This window comes from Octopus bimaculoides, chromosome 7 (assembly GCF_046866305.1).
Source record: "Octopus bimaculoides isolate indiv1 chromosome 7, ASM4686630v1, whole genome shotgun sequence".
NCBI classification, from domain to species: Eukaryota; Metazoa; Mollusca; class Cephalopoda; order Octopoda; family Octopodidae; genus Octopus; species Octopus bimaculoides.
Window position 1 is genome coordinate 22,181,454 of NC_142934.1, and position 20,734 is coordinate 22,202,187.

General features: G+C 37.9%; 1 protein-coding gene across 1 annotated transcript in view; it reads right to left on the reverse strand.

Moving 5' to 3' along the window:
- Positions 1 to 1,552: 1,552 nt before the first annotated feature.
- Positions 1,553 to 20,734, reverse strand: part of LOC106879534 (AN1-type zinc finger protein 2B) — a 41,062-nt gene continuing 21,880 nt past the window's right edge. Inside the window, exons 11-12 of the mRNA XM_089355165.1 lie at positions 19,548 to 19,629; positions 1,553 to 1,670 (exon numbers count right to left, since the gene is read on the reverse strand). Coding sequence (XP_089211291.1) covers positions 1,581 to 1,670; positions 19,548 to 19,629 — 172 coding nt within the window. The 3' untranslated portion in view covers positions 1,553 to 1,580. The remainder of the gene's footprint in view (positions 1,671 to 19,547; positions 19,630 to 20,734) is intronic.

A 20,734-nucleotide genomic window follows, 5' to 3' on the forward strand; every position in this document is an offset into this window, starting at 1 on the left:
CGTAAGCAAGCTACTTACCACACAGCCACTCCTATGCCTGTTTAAATTGTTTGCATTTTAAAAAAAATATATATATTTTTCATGAATTCTTATTTTACTTTTTCTCTTGAAAATTTAAAATTTTCTTGTAACCCTTTCGATTCCAACCTACCCACTAAGACCAGCCTTGATTCTATGATACAAATTTCTTGTTGTAACCTTTTTTGATGCCAACTTGCCTGTAGCTGGACTTGGTTTTATAAAAACTCCTTCTTTTTAAGTGATCTGAATTAAGACAGTTCAGTAAAAATCTCATATTAATCAATGTTCCAGATTCCAGGTTAGTAATAACAAAAATTATCTTCATTATTTTCATCAGAAATAGGGTAACAAAAGGAATAAAATGATCTAAATTAAAACCTTCCTACAAATTCCAGGTTAATTTTCTCTCTATGTGCCAGCTTAATAATGACAGTTATTTTACTAAATTCTTTATTATTTTCATCATCAATTGAAACAAAGATACTATTTTTTCAGAGCGTGACCGTTGCCAGTGCCGCCTGGCTGGCCTTCCTGGGAGTTTCGAGCGAGATCGTTGCCAGTGCCCCTGGACTGGCTCTTGTGCGGGTGGCACATGAAATGCACCATTTTGAGCGTGGCCGTTGCCAGTACCACCTGACTGGCCTTCGTGCGGGTGACACGTAAAAGCACCCACTACAATCTCTGAGTGGTTGGCGTTAGGAAGGGCATCCAGCTGTAGAAACTCTGCCAAATCAGATTGGAGCCTGGTGTAGCCATCTGGTTTCACCAGTCCTCAGTCAAATCGCCCAACCCATGCTAGCATGGAAGGCGGACGTTAAACAATGATGATGATGATGATGAAATAGGGGAAGAAAAAGGTTAATAAGTCAAAATTCATGTTTATCTCCCTTGATTAATATTTTCTTTTCTCACTCCTCTACTTCTCTTTCTTTTGAGCCATTATCTCTTATACAGTATTTCTTGGTTCCTTCTGGATAGGCATTTATGCACGCAAGCTCACATGTGCATACATGCACACGCGTATTGCCAAGAACTAATCTACAACGGACCCTAAGAAACGGTAATAGATAAATGGTTCAATTCCACGGAAGGGCTTACTCTGTTTCTGTTCTTGACTTCTTACTGAAAATACAAAATAATTTAATGAAAGGCATTCAACTATATTTTACAGGGATCATAACTTTATCATTTTTATAGAGATGAAAAAATAATGCCTATAACCTTTTACATGAACTCTGAGTCTGGATGCAGAAACCAAATAATTCTTGAATTATTCTTAGGGAGGATATTTAATCTGAATGCTTGCAAGGACCTGATAGTGGCAGTGTTAATTATGGTAGCAGATTAAGTCTACTACCCATAAAAAAAAGGGACAGTCTTCTGTAAATTTTCTTGTTAACCAATTTTACTCATAAATCTTAGGTCAGTGTGAGACTATGGCAAAAACACTTTCTTAAGGTGCACACAGTGGGACTGAACCCAGAACTAAGTGATTATAAAGTGTATATCTTAACAACACAACAATCTCTGCTCCCATTGTTACATTGCTTTTAATATTCTTAGGTTTCTAGAAAGAACTTTTTCAACTTTGATAAATTTTCTTTTATTTTTTTAAAATCATTTGAAAATCTTCCAGCTTTATGAAAAATCTGTTAAAAAAGAAAACAAAATAAATAATTTATCTTTGATTTATTAAAATTATCCAAACCACATGCAAGCATCTATTATCTATGAAATACCATTGGTGCATGTGTTTCTCACAAACAGTCATAAAAAAACCAGAGATACTCGTATGTGACCTGTTTGCTATGTTGTGAAATCCTAGAGATACTTATATGCATCTGTGGTTTGGACAGTGTTAAATTATTAATCATTAAGACCAATTAAATTTATGTATATTCCACAACTAAGCTCTCATACACCCAGTATTACACCCAAACATAAGGTGGTGAGCTGGGAGAATCATTAGCATGTCAGGAAAAATGCTTAGCTGTATTTTGTCTGTATTTACATTCTAGGTTCAAATGTCACCAGGGTCAACTTTGCCTTTCATCCTTTTGAGGTCAATAAAATAAGTACCAGTTGATTTGACTTAGCCCCTCCCCAAAATTGTTGGCATTGTGCCAAAATGTGATGAACCAACCAACAAAGGAGCCTCTACATGGTCATACAGCCTGCTGGAAATAACAGCCAAGTCTCCCCAAAGCACATCTTATTCTCTTTAAAAAGGAAGGTCAGCATGATTAATGTGATTGTGGGAAAAAAAATTGGAGCTTGCAGCCTGGAACAGCTAATCCTGTTCAATGACAACATACACCTTTACATATCATCACAAGTTCAAAGAGCCTCTTTGTATTCATTCAATCTGCTATATATAGCAACAAAATTTTCCTCAAATCACATTCTACCATCTTAAAAAGAGTGGTCTTTGAGTAAAGAACAGGATGGTCATGCTTGAAACATCTTTTATCATGAGAATGTTCAATGCGAGATGACTTGGAGAAAATGTGTGTTTCTTCAGACATTTACTTTATATATGTTTGGTTGCTTTTACATCTGTTTTTCCATGCTAGCATGAGTTAGATGAACATATATTACTGAGACATTATTTTAAAACTGAATAACTTTTTTGTTACTCACCCTTTCTATTTTTTAAGATATAGTTTATTCTACATGTAATCAAAGGTACAAAGCTAACAGAAGACTCACTGACAGTGGAAATAATAACATCACCACACACAACAGGGCAAGTTTCAGAGAAGCACATATGTAAATAAATACAGATGCTCATATGTATGTGTGTAAAATGAGATTATTGCAGCTTCTGTGTATCAAATTCACTCAAGACTTTGGTCAAAGCTATAATAGAAACCTCATGGTCAAGGTATTATGCAGTGGAAATGAATGCAAAAGACATGTGGTGAGAAGCAAACTTAACTGCATAGCCATGTCTGCAAGTACATACATGCATATATATATATATATATATATATATATATATGTGAGATAAACATCAGAGATGCTTTGCCTCACATTGCAATTGTAGGAGCTATTCAGAGATTTTGAAATCTCTTCTAAATCCATCATAATACTGAAAAGCCTTCCATATCATCAGCAGGTATCTCACGGTCACAAGCGTTTTGTATGCTTCATCTGAGTGGAGCTAATTTCAGCTGCCATGCTTTCCTTCTTGATAAATTCTTTTCAGTTGTCTGGGTTCAAGACAACAGTGCACTCATCTAGCTGGGAAACTGCAGCAGCTAGATTCAATGGGAAATGAGGCTGCATGCCACCCCTTGACAAAGGCATTTCGAACTAAGTCCTGATATTTTGTTTTCTTTACCTGGTGGGAAATATTGACTGTCCTTCCAAGGCACTGTGAGCTTGACCACAATGATAGTTTTTGTATTCCTGAAGAGCAGGAGCATGTTTGGTTGGAGTGATGTTACTGCTATCTCCTCTGGGAAGACAAGTCTGACCTTCGTCCCCTTACCATTGCTTTTACCGTGGAAGTTTTGTTGCCTTCCTTTAGGAATTTTATACCCTCTGATGTTTATTAACCTTCACCCTTTGCAGATCAGTCCGTTTGGTGATTTCTGCAAGTACCTTGTCATGTCTCCACTTATATTGGCCTTCTCCTAGTGCCCTAGGGCATCAAATCAAAATGTGGTCCAGGGTGCAAAGAGTTACTTCATACTACTTGCAGAAAGGGTCACTTTTTTCGCCCCATATTTTAAGCTTATTTGGGGTTCTCAAGAACTCAGTGACAACACGAAAGTGAAGGACAATCTTTCATGGTCAATACTCCAGAGTTCCTTCCAGGACTGTGGATACTTGAGTGCCTGTTCCCTCTCTAACGTATATTAAAGGGGAAAACGGGGATAAAATCTATAGAGCATTGGACAAAACGCTTGCGATATTTAAGCTACGGCCCTTTACGTTTCAGACGAAGTCAACTTTACCAACCCTCCAGAGATTTATATAATATTCCTGTAAAGCACACCAAATATGAAATTATATTAGAAGACTGAAACAAGTATAGACTTGAATATATATTTTTTATATCATATAATGCCACCTGACTGTCAACTGGCTCCTCTAATTATTAAACGACCATGTAAACATTACGATAACGACTACAAAAACGAAGCGAAAGGAAGTGATTTACGCATAGTCAAATAGAGTAACGTCCCTTGTCTAAGAACTTTATACTAATGTCCACGGCAGAATTACCGGCACTTATTCCTCAACTTACCTCTCAGTTTCGCTTCTTACACTTTATCTTTTATTAATTGCTGGTAGGGACACCCTATTTCGTTATACGACCATAACATACTACCAAGTACATTAAAGTTATATTATAAGTCAATAAACGGTATCAGCAGTGCTGTTAAATTACTTTATTAAAGTTATTTCTACAGATTTTCTATAAAAATTAGAAGCAGTACTGGAAGTTACACTGTTATATTTGATAGCTTTTAAGCAATGTGTTCATGGATGATTAATGAGTTGGATGTTGTGTTGAAGAAAGATCCGCAAGGACTCCTGAAATATGCATATACACCCATTATCTATCTTTCTGTCTTCGATCGAATTGTTTACATAGATGCATTAGTATACGAAGCATCATAACTTACAGTGCTGGCTCTAATTTCTGTAGGAAATCTGTAGAAATAACTTTAATACGTGACTTTCTCTTTATACCTATTTATTACACTTAATTGCATTTTGATTTTTTTTTTTTTTTAAATTAAGGATTTCCCTTTTTCTTACGGAAGGAATCTATATTATCTAATTTTCGATAGCTGATTTTGTTGAATTTCTTCCAATACAAGTTTTTCAAATTTTTTACTGATTATTTTCACAAAAAATATAGTTCTGACATAGTTTTGCATACAGATGATGAAATACAGATGATGAAAATCATTTGGGGGGGGGCTTTTTTTCTAGAAATTACGGACATTTTAAGTCTTTTTAGCCATTCGAACGCCTTCATTTAGCAGCAAATCGACTGTGCTGATCTCGACACAAACCTTTACATGCTTTCTAGATCTGCTAGAAATAGCGGCTAAATCTTCGGTAAATTTTTAGAGTTACACCCGCACGATTTTCAATTAAAAAAAAAAGAAAAAAGAACTCGGATTTTTTTGCATGGAATCAAGTACCCTGACCTCCTAATATGCTGCAAATCCCTTATTTTTGGATCGGAAAAGGAGTGGGCAGGCGGACCCCACCTCCCGTCCCAGAATCATTGGAATTTTTTTTTTTTTTTTTTCGTTGAATGAATTCTTGTGACAAAACTATGCTACAAAACTCAGGAATTCATTCAACGAAAAAAATAAAATTGCCAATGATTCCGGGATGGGGGTCCCCCCTCTTCCCGAACCAAAATAAGGGATTTGCAGCATATTAGGTCAAGGTACTTGATTCCACGCCAAAAAAATCCGAGTTCTTTTTTCTTTTTTTTTTATTGAAAATCGTGCGGGTGTAACTCTAAAAATTTACCGAAGATTTAGCCGCTATTTCTAGCAGATCTAGAAAGCATGTAAAGGTTTGTGTCGAGATCAGCACAGTCGATTTGCTGCTAAATGAAGGCGTTCGAATGGCTAAAAAGACTTAAAATGTCCGTAATTTCTAGGCAGACTCAAGTACTTTCTACTTTTGAGTGTTCTCCACAGATGCAAATCCTTTATCGAACTCACGATCCTTGAACACTGAACAACAAAGTTTAAATACCAAACAAAAAGAACAAAACATTGTGCCACCTACTTTATCTGAAGCTTTAACTAATTGTTTTATCAAACCTTATTTCATATTTCTTCTGACGCTTGTAGGGTTAGATCCTGGTCTTGTTCCAGTTTTGTGAGAATTCTAGTTCTAACTTCTGCGTCCTTTTTGGCAGTAAGTTCCTGTGTAAAAATCATGCATTTTGAACATACCTGGCGTTAATTCGTCCATCTTAAACTTCTCGTATTCCCTGTTTACTCTACCAGCATATGTGTTGTAGTTCGCGTCGTTGTTTTTCTCTTTGTTCAGACGCTTCCAACGTGTGTTGAACAACGCTTTTTTCACTGAAGATTTTACACAATACATCTGTTGTGTCATGACAGTTTACGTCCGAAGGTTTTCTTGGGAGTACATAATTACTGTACCGTTCGTGTTTTGTTGCCGCCAGTTTTCCGAAGATTAAGCGCGTTTTCGTCTCGTCGTTTCAATCTTTACATTCTTTCTCGAAGATTTTCTCATATCTTCTGTAGTATGCTCCGAAGGTAACTCCTTCGTCAGGTTCGAATTTGAACTCTGTTATGGAGTTCGCGACATAGTCTGGCAAGAATCCTTTTTCTATATTCCCTGACGACTTCATTAATTGCAGCATTTGTTGTTGTTGCTTCAGCTGTTGTTCTTACAGTTGTAGCTGCTGCTGCTGTTGTTGCTATTTTTGCAACTCGAGCAAACCGGCCAACAAATTTTCCATAATTCTACGATTCTTTTTTTTTCCGTGAAATTCGCACAACAAAAACTTTTGTGAGTTTGTTAACTTCTCCTGAGTTGCTAAAATCCTCATCGCCAGTGATAATCCTTAATATGTTGGATTGTTATAACGCCCATTTCGGTATACAGTATACTAAGTAAAACCAGTAAAAACACGACAATCTCTTAATTCTTTATTACCCACAAGGGGCGAAATACAGAGGGGACAATGCCTTTCATCATTTCGGGGTCGATTAAATAAGTACCAGTTAATCACTGGGTTGATGTAATCAACTTAATCCCCTTGTCTGTCCTTGTTTGTCCCCTCTGTTTAGCCCCCTGTGAGCAATAAAGAAATAGATATTATATGGATGTGGGGATACGATGGCTATTCAAACCCTGTACTCGAGTAGTTACATTTAATACACTTTTTTAATCCTTTTTTTTTTCTTTCATAGTTTATCTAAAAATGTTTTACTTTAAAATAGCTGTCACTTTTAGTGCTTTCACCTCTCTGTATTCAATGACTGGAGGCAGGGTATCAAACCCCACCTCCTGCCCTATGGGGCCCACATCAGACCCGAAAGTCAATTTCTGTGCTGATGAAGGGAAATAACCCGGAAATCGCGATACGCAGATATTGTTTTGAGCTGAGTTGGGGGTGCTAGATTCCCTTGTTCGAAAATATAAGGACACAGATCGTGTCGTACAGCCAGCTGGCGACGATGTCTCCTGGGGCTAAGTTACGGCAACATTCATCCTAAACCAGGACTGCTATGTTATGTTGGCAAACAATCTTTACCCCAAAGTACTGTTGCTGAATATCTCTCGTTGTGAGATTTACGAATAGTAATTTTCCCTCATTTACCCTAACGAGTTGTGCGCTTGAGTTCTCTCTCTCTCGCTCTACACACACACACACACACACACACACATATATATATATATATATATATATATATATATATATATATATATATATATATATATATATATATATATATATATATATATATATATATATATATATATATATATATATATATATATATATATATATATATATATATATATATATATATATATATATATATATATATATATATATATATATATATATATATATATATATATATATATATATATATATATATATATATATATATATATATATATATATATATATATATATATATATATATATATATATATATATATATATATATATATATATATATATATATATATATATATATATATATATATATATATATATATATATATATATATATATATATATATATATATATATATATATATATATATATATATATATATATATATATATATATATATATATATATATATATATATATATATATATATATATATATATATATATATATATATATATATATATATATATATATATATATATATATATATATATATATATATATATATATATATATATATATATATATATATATATATATATATATATATATATATATATATATATATGTGCTGGCACCAGCATGGCTGCACATCTCAAGCTGAAATTAGTATGTGAAAAAAAAATAAATGGAAGAGAAAATATACTTGGCTACGTAAAATGAAACGAAACGAAGTTGAAACGGAGTCATGTAGAGTAACGTCCCTTACTACACTACTTATCTAAGCTAAAAGAAAATTTGAAAATTATAAAAGTTAAACCTAAATTTTTTTAAATGATTACAGCTGTTAAGAAAACAAAAGATACAGGTCAAAGCAACTGAAAGAGACAATGGAATGCATCTTAAAAAATTGTTTAAGTTACGAAAGGTAAATAAAGATCAACGCTTTTACATTTTCATGTAAAAAAAGCTTTCGAATTTATTTTTAAAATACGGGTTCAGTGTCACGAAGGGGAAAGATTAACGGCAACTTGTTTCCAGAAACTGAAAAATGCATTGTCATAAAATCTCCAAATCGACAAGTTCCAGTTGAACAATGGGTTTGGCACTCCGTCGCTTACGACATCGAGGGTTCCAGTTGATCCGATCAACGGAACAGCCTGCTCGTGAAATTAACATGTAAGTGGCTGAGCACTCCACAGACACGTGTACCCTTAACGTAATTCTCAGGGATATTCAGCGTGACAAGGCTGACCCTTTGAAATACAGGTACGACAGAAACAGGAAGAAAGAGTGAAAGAAAGTTGTGGTGAAAGAGTACAGCAGGGTTCGCCACCATCCCCTGCCGGAGCCTCGTGGAGCTTTAGGCGTTTTCGCTCAATAAGCACTCACAACGCCCGGTCTGGGAATCGAAACCGCGATCCTATGACCGCGAGTCCGCTGCCCTAACCATTGGGCCTCCACTTTAAAGGCAAAGTCGACCTCAGCAGAATTTGAACTCAGAATATAAAGACAGACGAAATACCGCTAAGCACGCTAAACATTTCGCCCGGCATGCTAACGATTCTGCCAGCTCGCCGCCTTTTAATACATTCTAAACAGCAGCTTAATAATGACAAACTTAATTATTTTATTAACTCTTCAAATTCTTCATTATTTTCAAAAATTAAATTCCGTATAATTAAGACATCAAAAGGGATGAATGTGTTCACTCTATCTTTTGTCTTTTACTTGTACTAGTCATTGGCTGCAGCCATACTGGCACACAATTTTCAAGGGTTTAGTCAAACAAATCAACACCAGTACTTATTTTTTTAAAGTTCGGTACTTATTCTAGCTATTTCTTTTACTGAACCACCGAGTTACAGAGATATAAGCATAGCAACACCAGTTGTCAAGTGGTGATGGGAGACAAACACACACATGTATACATACACACAGGTTTCTACAGTTTTTGTCAATCTAATTTACTCACAAAGCATTAGTTGGTCTGGGAGTCATAGCAAAAGACACTTGCATGAGGTTCCATGCAGTGGGACTGAACCCCAAAACCATGTGATTGCAACGTGAGCTTCTTAACCACACAACTACGCTTGTGCCTTAAAAAGACTAATTAGCAGGACATAGTTTCAACCTACAGACATCTAGGTTATCGGCCCAACACACTACCACACGCTGTACATATTTAACTTCTTTATTTTTGTGGGTACTGGAAAATGAATTTTGTCATTCTTTCTAGAATATCTTTTTTTAAAAAGTTTAGTGAAAAGAAAAAAGAAAAAGTAAAAAAAAGTAAAAGTATTTAGATAAATTTTAATTTTTGTAATTAAAAATAGGCAAAGAAAAAGAAAATTTTTAGTTCAGTGTTATTTTTTTTCTTTTTGTTGTTAAATAGAATAGAAACAAGAAGAAAATAAATAAAAATTCGTATAATTCAGTTAAATGATAATTATAGTAGTAGTAATGGTTTCAACTTTTGGTTGAGGCCAGTAATTTTAGGGGACAGGGTAAGTCAATTAAGTTGACCTTGAAAGAATGAAAGGCAAGGTTAGCCTCAGCAGTTTTTGAAATTATAGTAGTTAATAATAATATTAGTAATAATAATAATAATATAGTAGTAACAGTAGTAATAATAATAATGATGATAATAATGAAGTGTTCAAATTTTGGCACAAGGTTAGAAATTTTAGTGGAAGGGTCTTTGGAATGTATTTTATTAACTCTGAAAGGATGAAAGGCAAAGTTAACTTCAGTAGAATCTGAATTCAGAATGTAAAGAACTAGCAGAAATGCTGCTAAGCACTTTGTCTAATAAGCCAATGATCCTGCAAACTCACCACCTAAGTTATAACAATCCTTTCTGCTAAAAGAACAAGGCCTGAAATTTGGGGGGAAGGAGATAGTCGATTACATCGACTCCAGTGCAGAATTAGTACTTACTTCATTGATACCGAAAGGATGAAAGTCAAAGTCAACCTCGGCAGAATTTGAACTCAGAATGTAAAGACGGACAAAATGCTGCTAAGCATTTTGCTTGGCATGCTAACAGTTCTGCCAGTTTGCTGCCTCACCTAAGTAATAATAATAATTTTAATTTTGGCACAAGGTCAGCAAATTTGAGTGGGAGGGAAAAATCAATTACATGACCTCAGTGCTTAACTAGTACTTTATTTTATCAACTCCGAAAGGATGAAGGGCAAATTTGACCTTGGAAGAATTTGAAAGTCAGAAGTTAAGCCATTAAGCATTTTGTCCAATGCCTTAAAATTTCTGCCAGTTTGCCCTTTAGTAATAACTGTTTCAATTTATTGCACAAGGCAAGTAATTTTAGGAATAGGGGCTCAATGAATTATATCAACCCCAGTATTTGTCTTGTACTTTATTTTGTTGGTCCTGAAAGGAAGAAAGGCAAAGTTGAATTTGGCAGAATTTGAACACAGAACATAAAGAGTCAGAAGGAAATTTGCAATGCATTTTGTCTGGCACAGTAATGATTCTGCCAACTAACTACTTGCACCACTTTAGTAATAATCCTTTCTACCATAGGCACAAGGCCTGAAATTTGGGGGGATTGGGTAAGTCAATTACTTTGACCCTGGCATGCTAATGGTTCTGCTAGCTCGCTGCCTTAAAGGGAATAGTAATAACAGTTATAAGAACAAGGAAGTCTTTGTGGTACATATCTTGTTTTTCTGAAGGAGAGAGCATCAGTACCGTGAATGTAGTAGCTCTAATTTATAGACTCCGAAAGGATGAAAGGCACAGTCTACCCCACTGGCATTTGAACTTAGAACATGAAGGCAGACGAACCGCTGCTGAGCATTTCACCCAGTGCGCTAACAATTCTACCAGTTCACCGCCTTACACCACTTTATCAATAATGATAATAATTATTATAACTATAGTAATGAAAACACTAAGTATCTATCATAAGAGAAAGGAATAGTAATAATGATTTCAAATTTTGGCACAAGGCCAGCAATTTCAGGGAGGAGTATAAGTCAATTGCATCGACTCCAGTACTCAACTGGTACTTATTTTATTGAACCTGAAACGATGAAAGGCAAAGTTGACCTCGGCAGAATTTGAACTCAGAACTGAAGATGGACAAAATGCCGCTGAGCATTTTGTCTGGAGTGCTAACAATTCTGCCAGCTCAGCACCTTAAAGGAAACGCTAATAATAGTAATAAGAACAAGGATGTCCCTGTGGTACATATATTGTTTTTCTGAAGGAGAGGGCATCAGTGCTGTGAGTGTAGTAGCTCTAATTTGAAATATAATTTGGAGAAAAGAAAAATCATTTCAATACAGTTTTGGTCACAGAGGAGGGAATTCAATTTTTTTTCCTTTTTCTCTTTGTAAAATTATTTAACTTTTTTTTTTTTTATAATTCACAACACTACAACTCCACAGGGCCACAGCAGCCATGACAGAATAACAAGGAAAGGAAGAAAGAAAACAAAGACAGAAAGAAACAAACAAACAAAAAGGGAAACGGTTTTGTATTTGTTATTGTTGTTGTTGATTTTTTTATTTTTTGTTTTTTTCTTTTTGGTTATTTTTTTTTGCATCTTAATTTTCATAAGAATGGTAAATTGTCTTGGAATGAAAGTAATTAACTGAAATATAATTTAAATTAAAAAAAAAAATTTTAAACCGTCATAGCACTGCTTTTGTTTTTTAATTTTTTTAATTCTTTATTTTATTTTACTTAATCTTTTTTATATTTTTTTTTAAATCAAGGAGCTCAACAGTTCGCCATCAACTCCCCATGGCAATAACTAGATTGGAGTGGAGCGAAATGATCCAAAGAATATTATTTTTTTTATAGTTTTTTTAACAAAAAAAAAAAAAAAAGTACCCCCGAAAGGAGTGGAATAGCACACAAGAAGTTTGTGGTGATGGCGGTGGAATGGCGAGATGAAAAAAAAAAAGAAAGAAAATATTTTTCTCTCCCTCCACTCACACACACACAAAAAAATCAAATAACATCAAAAAAAAAATAACAGCCTGCGTCAGGAGATGGTACATGACTTTGGGTCGCGAGATCGAGAACGCGTGAGAACTGGCTGAGTTGCTTGGGTCTACAATGGAGAAGACAGCAGTAGTGAGGTACTAACAGAAATATATAGATATGAGGGTTGTTGGAACAGAAAAATGAATAAAAAAAAAAATATTAATTAAGGTTTAGAAAATGGAGTTTATTTCAATTTATTAATTTATTTTACAAACAAATTTTTTATGTACATCTTCACATCATGCACACTTCTGGGATATTAAACTGGAAAAGGAATGAAGAAATGGGGAAAAAAATATATAATAAAATAATAATTTCTTTTAAATCGTTTCAATTTTTGATACAAGGCCAGAAAGTTTAGCAGGAGGAGGTTAGTTGATCTAATCAACCCCAGTACTTGACTGGTACTTTATTTTATCGACCAGATAAGAATGAATGGTAAAGTTGATCTTGAGGTATTTGGAACCAGATCACACAGAGCCAGAAGAAATACTGCAAAGAATTTTCTTGACGCTCCAATAGTTCTACCAATCAAACACCTCCTAATATTTGTAATACTCTTTTATACTCTTTTACTTGTTTCAGTCATTTGACTGCGGCCATGCTGGAGCACTGCCTTTAGTCAAGCAAATCGACCCCAGGACTTATTTTTTGGAAGCCTAGTACTTATTCTATTGGTCTCTTTTTGCCGAACCGCTAAGTTACGGGGACGTAAACACACCAGCATCGGTTGTCAAGCGATGGTGGGGGGACAAACACAGACACACAAACACACATACATATATATATATATATATATATATATATATATATATGTATATATATATATATATATATATATATATATATATATATATATATATATATATATATATATATACGACGGGCTTCTCTCAGTTTCTGTCTACCAAATCCACTCACAAGGCTTTGGTCGGCCCGAGGCTATAGCAGAAGACACTTGCCCAAGGTGCCATGCAGTGGGACTGAACTCGGAACCATGTGGTTGGTAAGCAAGCTACTTACCACACAGCCACTCCTGCGCCTAGACTGAGATAACTCTTCACAAAAGTAAACAAATAATAAGAGCGCAACGCAATTTGTAATAAACAATATATTACAAATTGCATCGCACCCTTCTTAGTGTCTAGTGCATGGCTCAGTGGTTAGAGCATCAGGCTCCCAATCACAAGGTAGTGAGTTGGATTCCCACACCAGGCTGTGTGTTGTGTTCTTGAGCAAGACACTTCATTTCAGTTGCTCCAGTTCACTTAGCTGTAGAAATGAGTTGTAAAGTCACTGGTGCCAAGCTGTATCGGCCTTTGCCTTTCCTTTGGATGACATTGGTGGCATGGAGAGAGGAGGCCGGTATGCATGGTTGGCTACTGGTCTTCCATAAAACAACCTAGCCTGGATTTGTGCCTTGGAAGGGAACTTTCTAGATGCAATCTCACTTTTGGAACAAGATCAGCAAATTCTGAGGAGAAGTCAATTACATTGGCCTCCAGCACTTGACCACAACTTATTTTATCGACCCTGAAAGGATGAAAGGCAAAGTTGACCGTGGCAGGATTTGTAAAGAGCTGGAAAAAATACCACATTCTATCCAAGATACTAACGATTCTGCTAGCTTGTTGCTTTAAAAATGAAATGATTAAAATAACAATCCTTTCTAATATAGGCACAAGGCCCAAGATTTTGGTGGAAGGGGATTAGTCAATCACATCCATCCTGGCATTTTATTTTATTGATCCCCCACCTTGAAAAGTTAAAAGTCAAAATTGACCTTGGTAGAATTTGAACTTTGGAATGTAAAGAAAGATGTAATGCTATTAAGCATTTTGTCCAGTATGCTAATGATCCTGCCAGTTTGTTGTCTTAAATAATAATAATAATAATAATAATAATAATAATAATAATAATAATAATAATAATAACAATAACAACAACAACAATGGTTTCTAGCAATGGTGAGGTCACAGTGTGTGATAGGGGGGAAAGAGGGGAGAAACTGGTTTTTACTGTCAAATGATTCGACACCCACTCCAAGTTTTGACTACTTTTATCCCTCAGAAAAAAGATAAAATAAAATAGAAAAGTCTACCTTGGTGGGAATTGAACTCAGAATGTAAAGAAATGCAACTAGACATTGGAAGTCATTCTGTTAATTACTCAACCAATTATGTCAATCACCCTTGAATGGAAAACTTAAAGAGCTGGTAATATTTCATCAACCTCATTGATTTAACATAAGATAATCAAAGTAATTCCACTGTGACCAACACTGTCTCTTATTCAGTCATAGTGTATCTAGAACTACACTATCTGATGTTGTCCTTGATTCTTCTTTTTCTATTTTTTTTTTTTTCAATACTGTAAGAATGTGGTTTGAGGTAGATTTGATTGTTCTTTCTAGGAGACTGAGTGAAACCCACAGAAGCCCTCTCACTGGCTTATGTTGTTGTTTAACCTCAAATGATACCTGATTGAGAAAGACTATGATCAAATGTGTGGAGGCGCAATGGCCCAGTGGTTAGGGCAGCGGACTCGTGGTCGGAGGATCGCGGTTTCGATTCCCAGACCAGGCGTTGTGAGTGTTTATTGAGCGAAAACACCTAAGCTCCACGAGGCTCCGGCAGGGGGTGGTGGCGACCCCTGTTGTACTCTTTCGCCCCAACTTTCTCTCACTCTTTCTTCCTGTTTCTTGAGTAACGCTGCGATGGACTGGCATCCCGTCCAGCTGGGGGGAACACATATGCCATAGAAACCGGGCCCATGAGCCTGACTAGGCTTTGAAAGGGCGTAAAAAAAAAAAAAATGATCAAATGTATTCCAGATAAGACTATACTCTTATTATTTTTTTTATTACAGTCATAATATAGGATTATATTATCTTAAACAAATCTTTTTTTTTTCATTCAAGGCAGCAAAATTTAATTTCAAGTAAATTTGGCTATTATTTCTAGTAGGTTGAGTAACCATGTAGAAGATCTATAACAAAAATAAGAGTAGAGGAACAGTCAATAGTGATGTACTCAGTTGATATAGAGGAACAGTCAGCAGTGATGTGCCCAGTTATTATAGAGAAATAGGTGTGTGATTGTACAGAACATTATGAAGGACCCAATGACGAATGTTGGGGCCACTTGCAACAATTGTTACTTCCAAAAATTACTGAGGATGAATGCTGTTACTTTGGCATAATCAAGATCTTGCAGCTAATACTGGATACAACCATCAGAACATTAACATAAGAACATTATTATAAACATGAACTCACAAACATATTTATATCTTTATCAAGTCATCTATCTATATCTTTATCTGTCTATGGATCTATCTATCTATGGATCTATCTGTCTATCTATCTATGGATCTATCTATTCATTTATCTGTGGATCTATCTATCTATCTATCTATGAATCTTTTTTTTCCCGATCCCTTTTGATCAGAATTTTACTTTTTTTTTGTCTCATTTTTTCCCTTTTTCTTTTTCATTTTCGAAAAGAAAAACTCTACATTTGTATTTGTCCCCTCTGTGTTCAGCCCTGTGTGGCCAATAAAGAAAATTATCTATGGATCTATCTGTCTACCTATCTATCTATGGATCTGTCTATCTATGGATCTATCTATCTACCTATCTATCTATCTATGGATCTATCTATCTATCTATCTATCTATGGATCTATCTATCTATGGATTTATCTATCTATGGATCTATCTATCTATGGATCTATCTTTAACATAGGCAGGGTCCCGGTTACTGGAAACTAAACGCGTCTTTCCCGTCGAGACAGGTTTTCAGAGACCGGATTAGCACGTTAGTAAAGAGGGCTTTGACGGGAGCCATCGTCAACAACAAATGGTGGTTTTCCCTCAAGAGAGCAGTAAGGGCGGAAGCAATAAGGTATAGCAGGGCACTAGCTGTAGAGAGGAACAGAGAAGAGGGGGAGCTAGTGATAAAGTTAGAAGAGGCATTGCGAAGTGGCATCGCATCCGACGTTTTAGCGGCGAGGTTGGCCCTCGACCAACACTTCAATGCTAAACACGAAGGGTGTGCTGTCAGGGCAAGGATGCGTGCTCTGGGGAATGAAGGTGTTGGAGCCGCACGAGAGGCCCGGGTGGCGGAGGCGCAGCGGGGTAACAGAGCCACCATCCGGTCTCTGGTAGACGAACAGGGGCGCGAATTGCTCGAGCCGAGCAAGATGTGCGAGGCGTTTCAGCGGCATTTTGCCCGACTGTTCGGGAGGAGTGGCGAGCGAGAAGGCAGGGTGGACTTTAGTGCCTACCTGCACAGCTTGCCACAACTCTCAGCAAGAGAGGCGGAGTGCTGCGAAGGGGTCATCACGGCGGAGGAGGTGAGGGACGCGATGGCGGGTTGCTCGACGGACAAATCTCCGGGTTTGGATGGTCTGCCCTACGAGCTTTACAACTGTATGCCAGACTTGTTTGGAGAAGTCTTGGCGGTCGTGTACTGCAACTGGCAGCAGAACGGGAGCATTCCCGGTTTTGTGAGCCGAGGAGCGGTAACGCTGCTGAAGAAAGATCCAAACAAGGGGGACGCCATAGATAACTTTAGGCCCATCACTCTGCTCAATGCAGACATGAAAATTTTAGCCAAGGTGTTAGCCAAGCGGTTGGCGCTTGTCATCGAGAAACTGATCGGCACGGAGCAGACGTGCGCCGTGCCGGGCCGGAGCATCCATGACAACCTCCATCTGATGCGCTACATCATAGAGAGGGTAGTTAAGGAACCTGGCATGGGTGGGGCCCTGATCAATTTGGATCAATCCAAAGCTTTCGATAGGGTAGACCATCGATACTTGGAGGCCGTCCTCGAAGCGGCCGGCTTCGGTCCCGTTTTCCGCGGCTGGATGGCTGCCTTGTACACAGGCATCCGTTCGGTTGTTCGTGTCAATGGACGTCTATCGGGACCCTTCGACATTGCACGTTCGGTTCGTCAGGGATGCCCCCTGTCGCCGCTCCTGTACGTATTGACTCTCGAGCCACTACTGCGGAAGCTGGCGACGCTGAGGGGCATCCCGCGAGAACTGGGGTGCGGGACGAGCGTGTCGGCATACGCGGACGACGTCACCGTCATAGCGTCTAGCCACGAGCACATTGAGCTTGTCGGCGAGACGCTGAAAGACTACGAAGCGGTGACGGGAGCGAAAATCAACCGGGATAAGTCGGTGGGTTTGCTGCTCGGCACCTGGAGAAGCAAGCCCATACCGTCCGGCAGCGCCTCAGTAGTGGGACGCTGGACGGACGGTCCGGTCAAGTTGCTCGGAGTCTGGTTCGGTCCGGACCTGCAAACGGAGAAGAACTGGGACGAGATAATGAGTAGGGTGGCCACTCTCTGCCGGCAATGGTCCGAGAGGAAGCTGTCCCTAAAAGGTCGGGCGGAGGTGGCGAACGCGTACATCGCGTCCGTCATCGAATACCGCCTGACCGTCGTGCCTTGTCCCGATCGCGCCATCACCGAAATGGAGCGCATCCTCTTCCGCTTTTTGTGGAAAGGAAGCGTTCCGATGGTGAGGCGATCCGTTTGTTGCCAACACCCGCTGAAAGGAGGGCTGGGCATGCCGTGGTTGATGATGCGCAGACATGCGCTGAGACTGCGACATCTCCGGCTCTACGTAGACGACGGTGAGCAGGTGTGGTCGCCGTTTGTGCGACGCGCTTTCCCGCAGCTCGTCTCCATGACCGAGCTGCAGTCGTGGATCAAAAAGAGGCCGAGGAATGGCGAATGGCACCGTGAGTGTCGCGTTGCTCTGCAACAACTTTGCCGTCCCGGGTTGACCTTGAGCGGCTGCATCACAACGAAGTCATTCTATAGGGGATTAGTGGAGGGCAGGTACGACGACGATCTCGGGGCGAACCTGGGCGTCGACGAGGAATACCTGACCCGCCTGTTCAGGACGACTTTCGGGCCGGGACCTATGGACAACTTCCAGAGATCCCTGGCCTGGCAGTGTTACCGAGAGGCGCTACCCGTTCGGGATAAGCTCTATAGACACGGCTCGCGAAATGCGAGATGCGGTCAGAGATGCGGTCAGAGATGCGGTCAGAGATGCGGTCAGAGCGATGAAACCGTTCTGCACGCACTCGTGCAGTGTCCAACCATTTCGGAGCTGTGGGCTTATGTCGAACGACTGCTGTCGCGTGTGGGACGAGTCGGTTTATCAACCGAGTCTATCGTCAATATCGTCACGCCTCCTTCCTTTAAACGGGAAGGAAGAGCTGTATTTATCGTACTTGTGGCTATGGCCAAAGAATGCATCTGGTGGACGCGTCTGAAAGGATTAGAGACAAATACTTTCCTCTCTGGTCAATCTCTCATCAACTTTTTCAAGTATCACTTGAAAAGGAAGGTGAGAGTAGAGAGGCAAGTGTTGTCTAGCAAATGTTTCGCAAAAAGATGGATACATGTAGCAAGAATGGCACGTATAAATGACGAAGCCACCTTGACCATGATTCTATAAAACGTTTTAAAATTTTGTAAACAGAGAGTTACTCACGTTTCTTGCTTAAATAAAAGAGATTTTATTTAACAAAGTGTGACGCTAAAGACCGAGGTTACAGTGGTCTTTTCGTAGGTTTTTCTTTCCACGGATAACCTCCCCATTTATTGGGAATTTTTTGTATTATTTCATATTTTTTGTAAATACCCCAAACGTTTTGCGATGTTTTTTTTTCATCGTTGTCCCCACTTTTGTTTTTTTTTTCTGCTTTGTTTTCGACCCCCTCGAAAAGAAAAACTCTACATTTGTATTTTGTCCCCTCTGTGTTGAGCCCTGTGTGGCTAATAAAGAAACCTATCTATGGATCTATCTATCTATGGATCGATCTATATATCTATGGATCGAGCTATCTATCTATGGATCGAGCTCTATCTATCTATCTATCTATGGATCTATCTATCTATCTATCTCAATGGAACTAACTAACAATAAATCAATGCACATTGAAACAATCATGTACAGGATTAAAGACATACATATACATATATGACTTACATACCCACATACAAAACATTAAGTAGCATTTTTTATCTTGTCTCTCAGGAAAAAAAAAAATTAACAGTTATACAGAGTTAATAATTCAACAAAACATGAAAGATCACAACAGATTGATACTTACATTTCTAGTTCCAGAACTTTCTTCTTGACTTGCTGCTATGGCTTGTGCAAGCTGGAAGTCTTCTTCTTCTTGTTTTGTCATACTAGGAAAAACAAAAACAAAAAAAAAACGATAATAATAATCCTTTTTACTATAGACACAAGGCCTGAAATTTTGAAGGAGGAGGCTAGCTGACTACATCAACCCCAGTTCTTGACTGGTACTTTATTTTATTGACCACGAAAGGTTAAAATGTGAAGTTGACCTCAGCTAGATTTGAACTCAAAATGTACAAGAATGGGACAAATACTAGGAAATCATTTATCCTGGTGCTTTAATGATTCTATCAATCCACTGCCATATAACAAAGAATAATAATAATGATTCTTTTAAATTTTGGTACAAGGTCAGTAATTTTGAGGGGAAAGGATTAGCCAAATACATCAACCCCACCCCTGTATTTTAACAACTTGATACCTCTGTAATTATTTGTATCTAAAGCATCACCTTTACCTTTGTAGCAGTTGACAATGGTGCTGCTACACCAGTCATTGGGTATTACTCCATGTATCATCTGGTTAACTATACGGGTGACTAGGCTATAGCTGACACCGCCAGATATTTTGAGCATCTCTACGGTGATTCCTGATGGGCCGGGGGCTTTTCCTGTCTTCATACTCTTAATTGCTTTATCTACCAAGGTACTATCAATTCAGATAGCTGGTCCCTCTGTTGGGTCGACACTCAGCAGACTCTCTTTCTTCCATTCATTCTCTTTATTGAGCAACCTTTCATAGTGGCGTCTCCAAATCTCTCTCTTTGCAGCCTCGTTTAGTGCAAGTGAACCATCATCCATGCGGACACATTTCTCTCCTACGACATCACGATTCTCTTTCACACACTGTCTTGCAACATGAAATACTTCAAGTCTTTGGTCCTCATGGCACAGAACAATGGCAAATTTTTTCTTATCTGCTTCCTCTCTGGCTAAATAAACCTGTCTCCTAGCTTCCCTTCTGGCAGTCTGATACAATTCCCTGCTACCACCGTTCTTCCAGTCCTTCCAAGCCTGTTTCTTTTGTCTAATAGCCCTGTCAACCACATACATTCATGCATATGAAAACACGTGTCACAAATGAAACAAAAACAAAACAAAACTAGTTTTTTCATTTTTCGAACTAACACAGACAGTGAACAATGCATAAGTT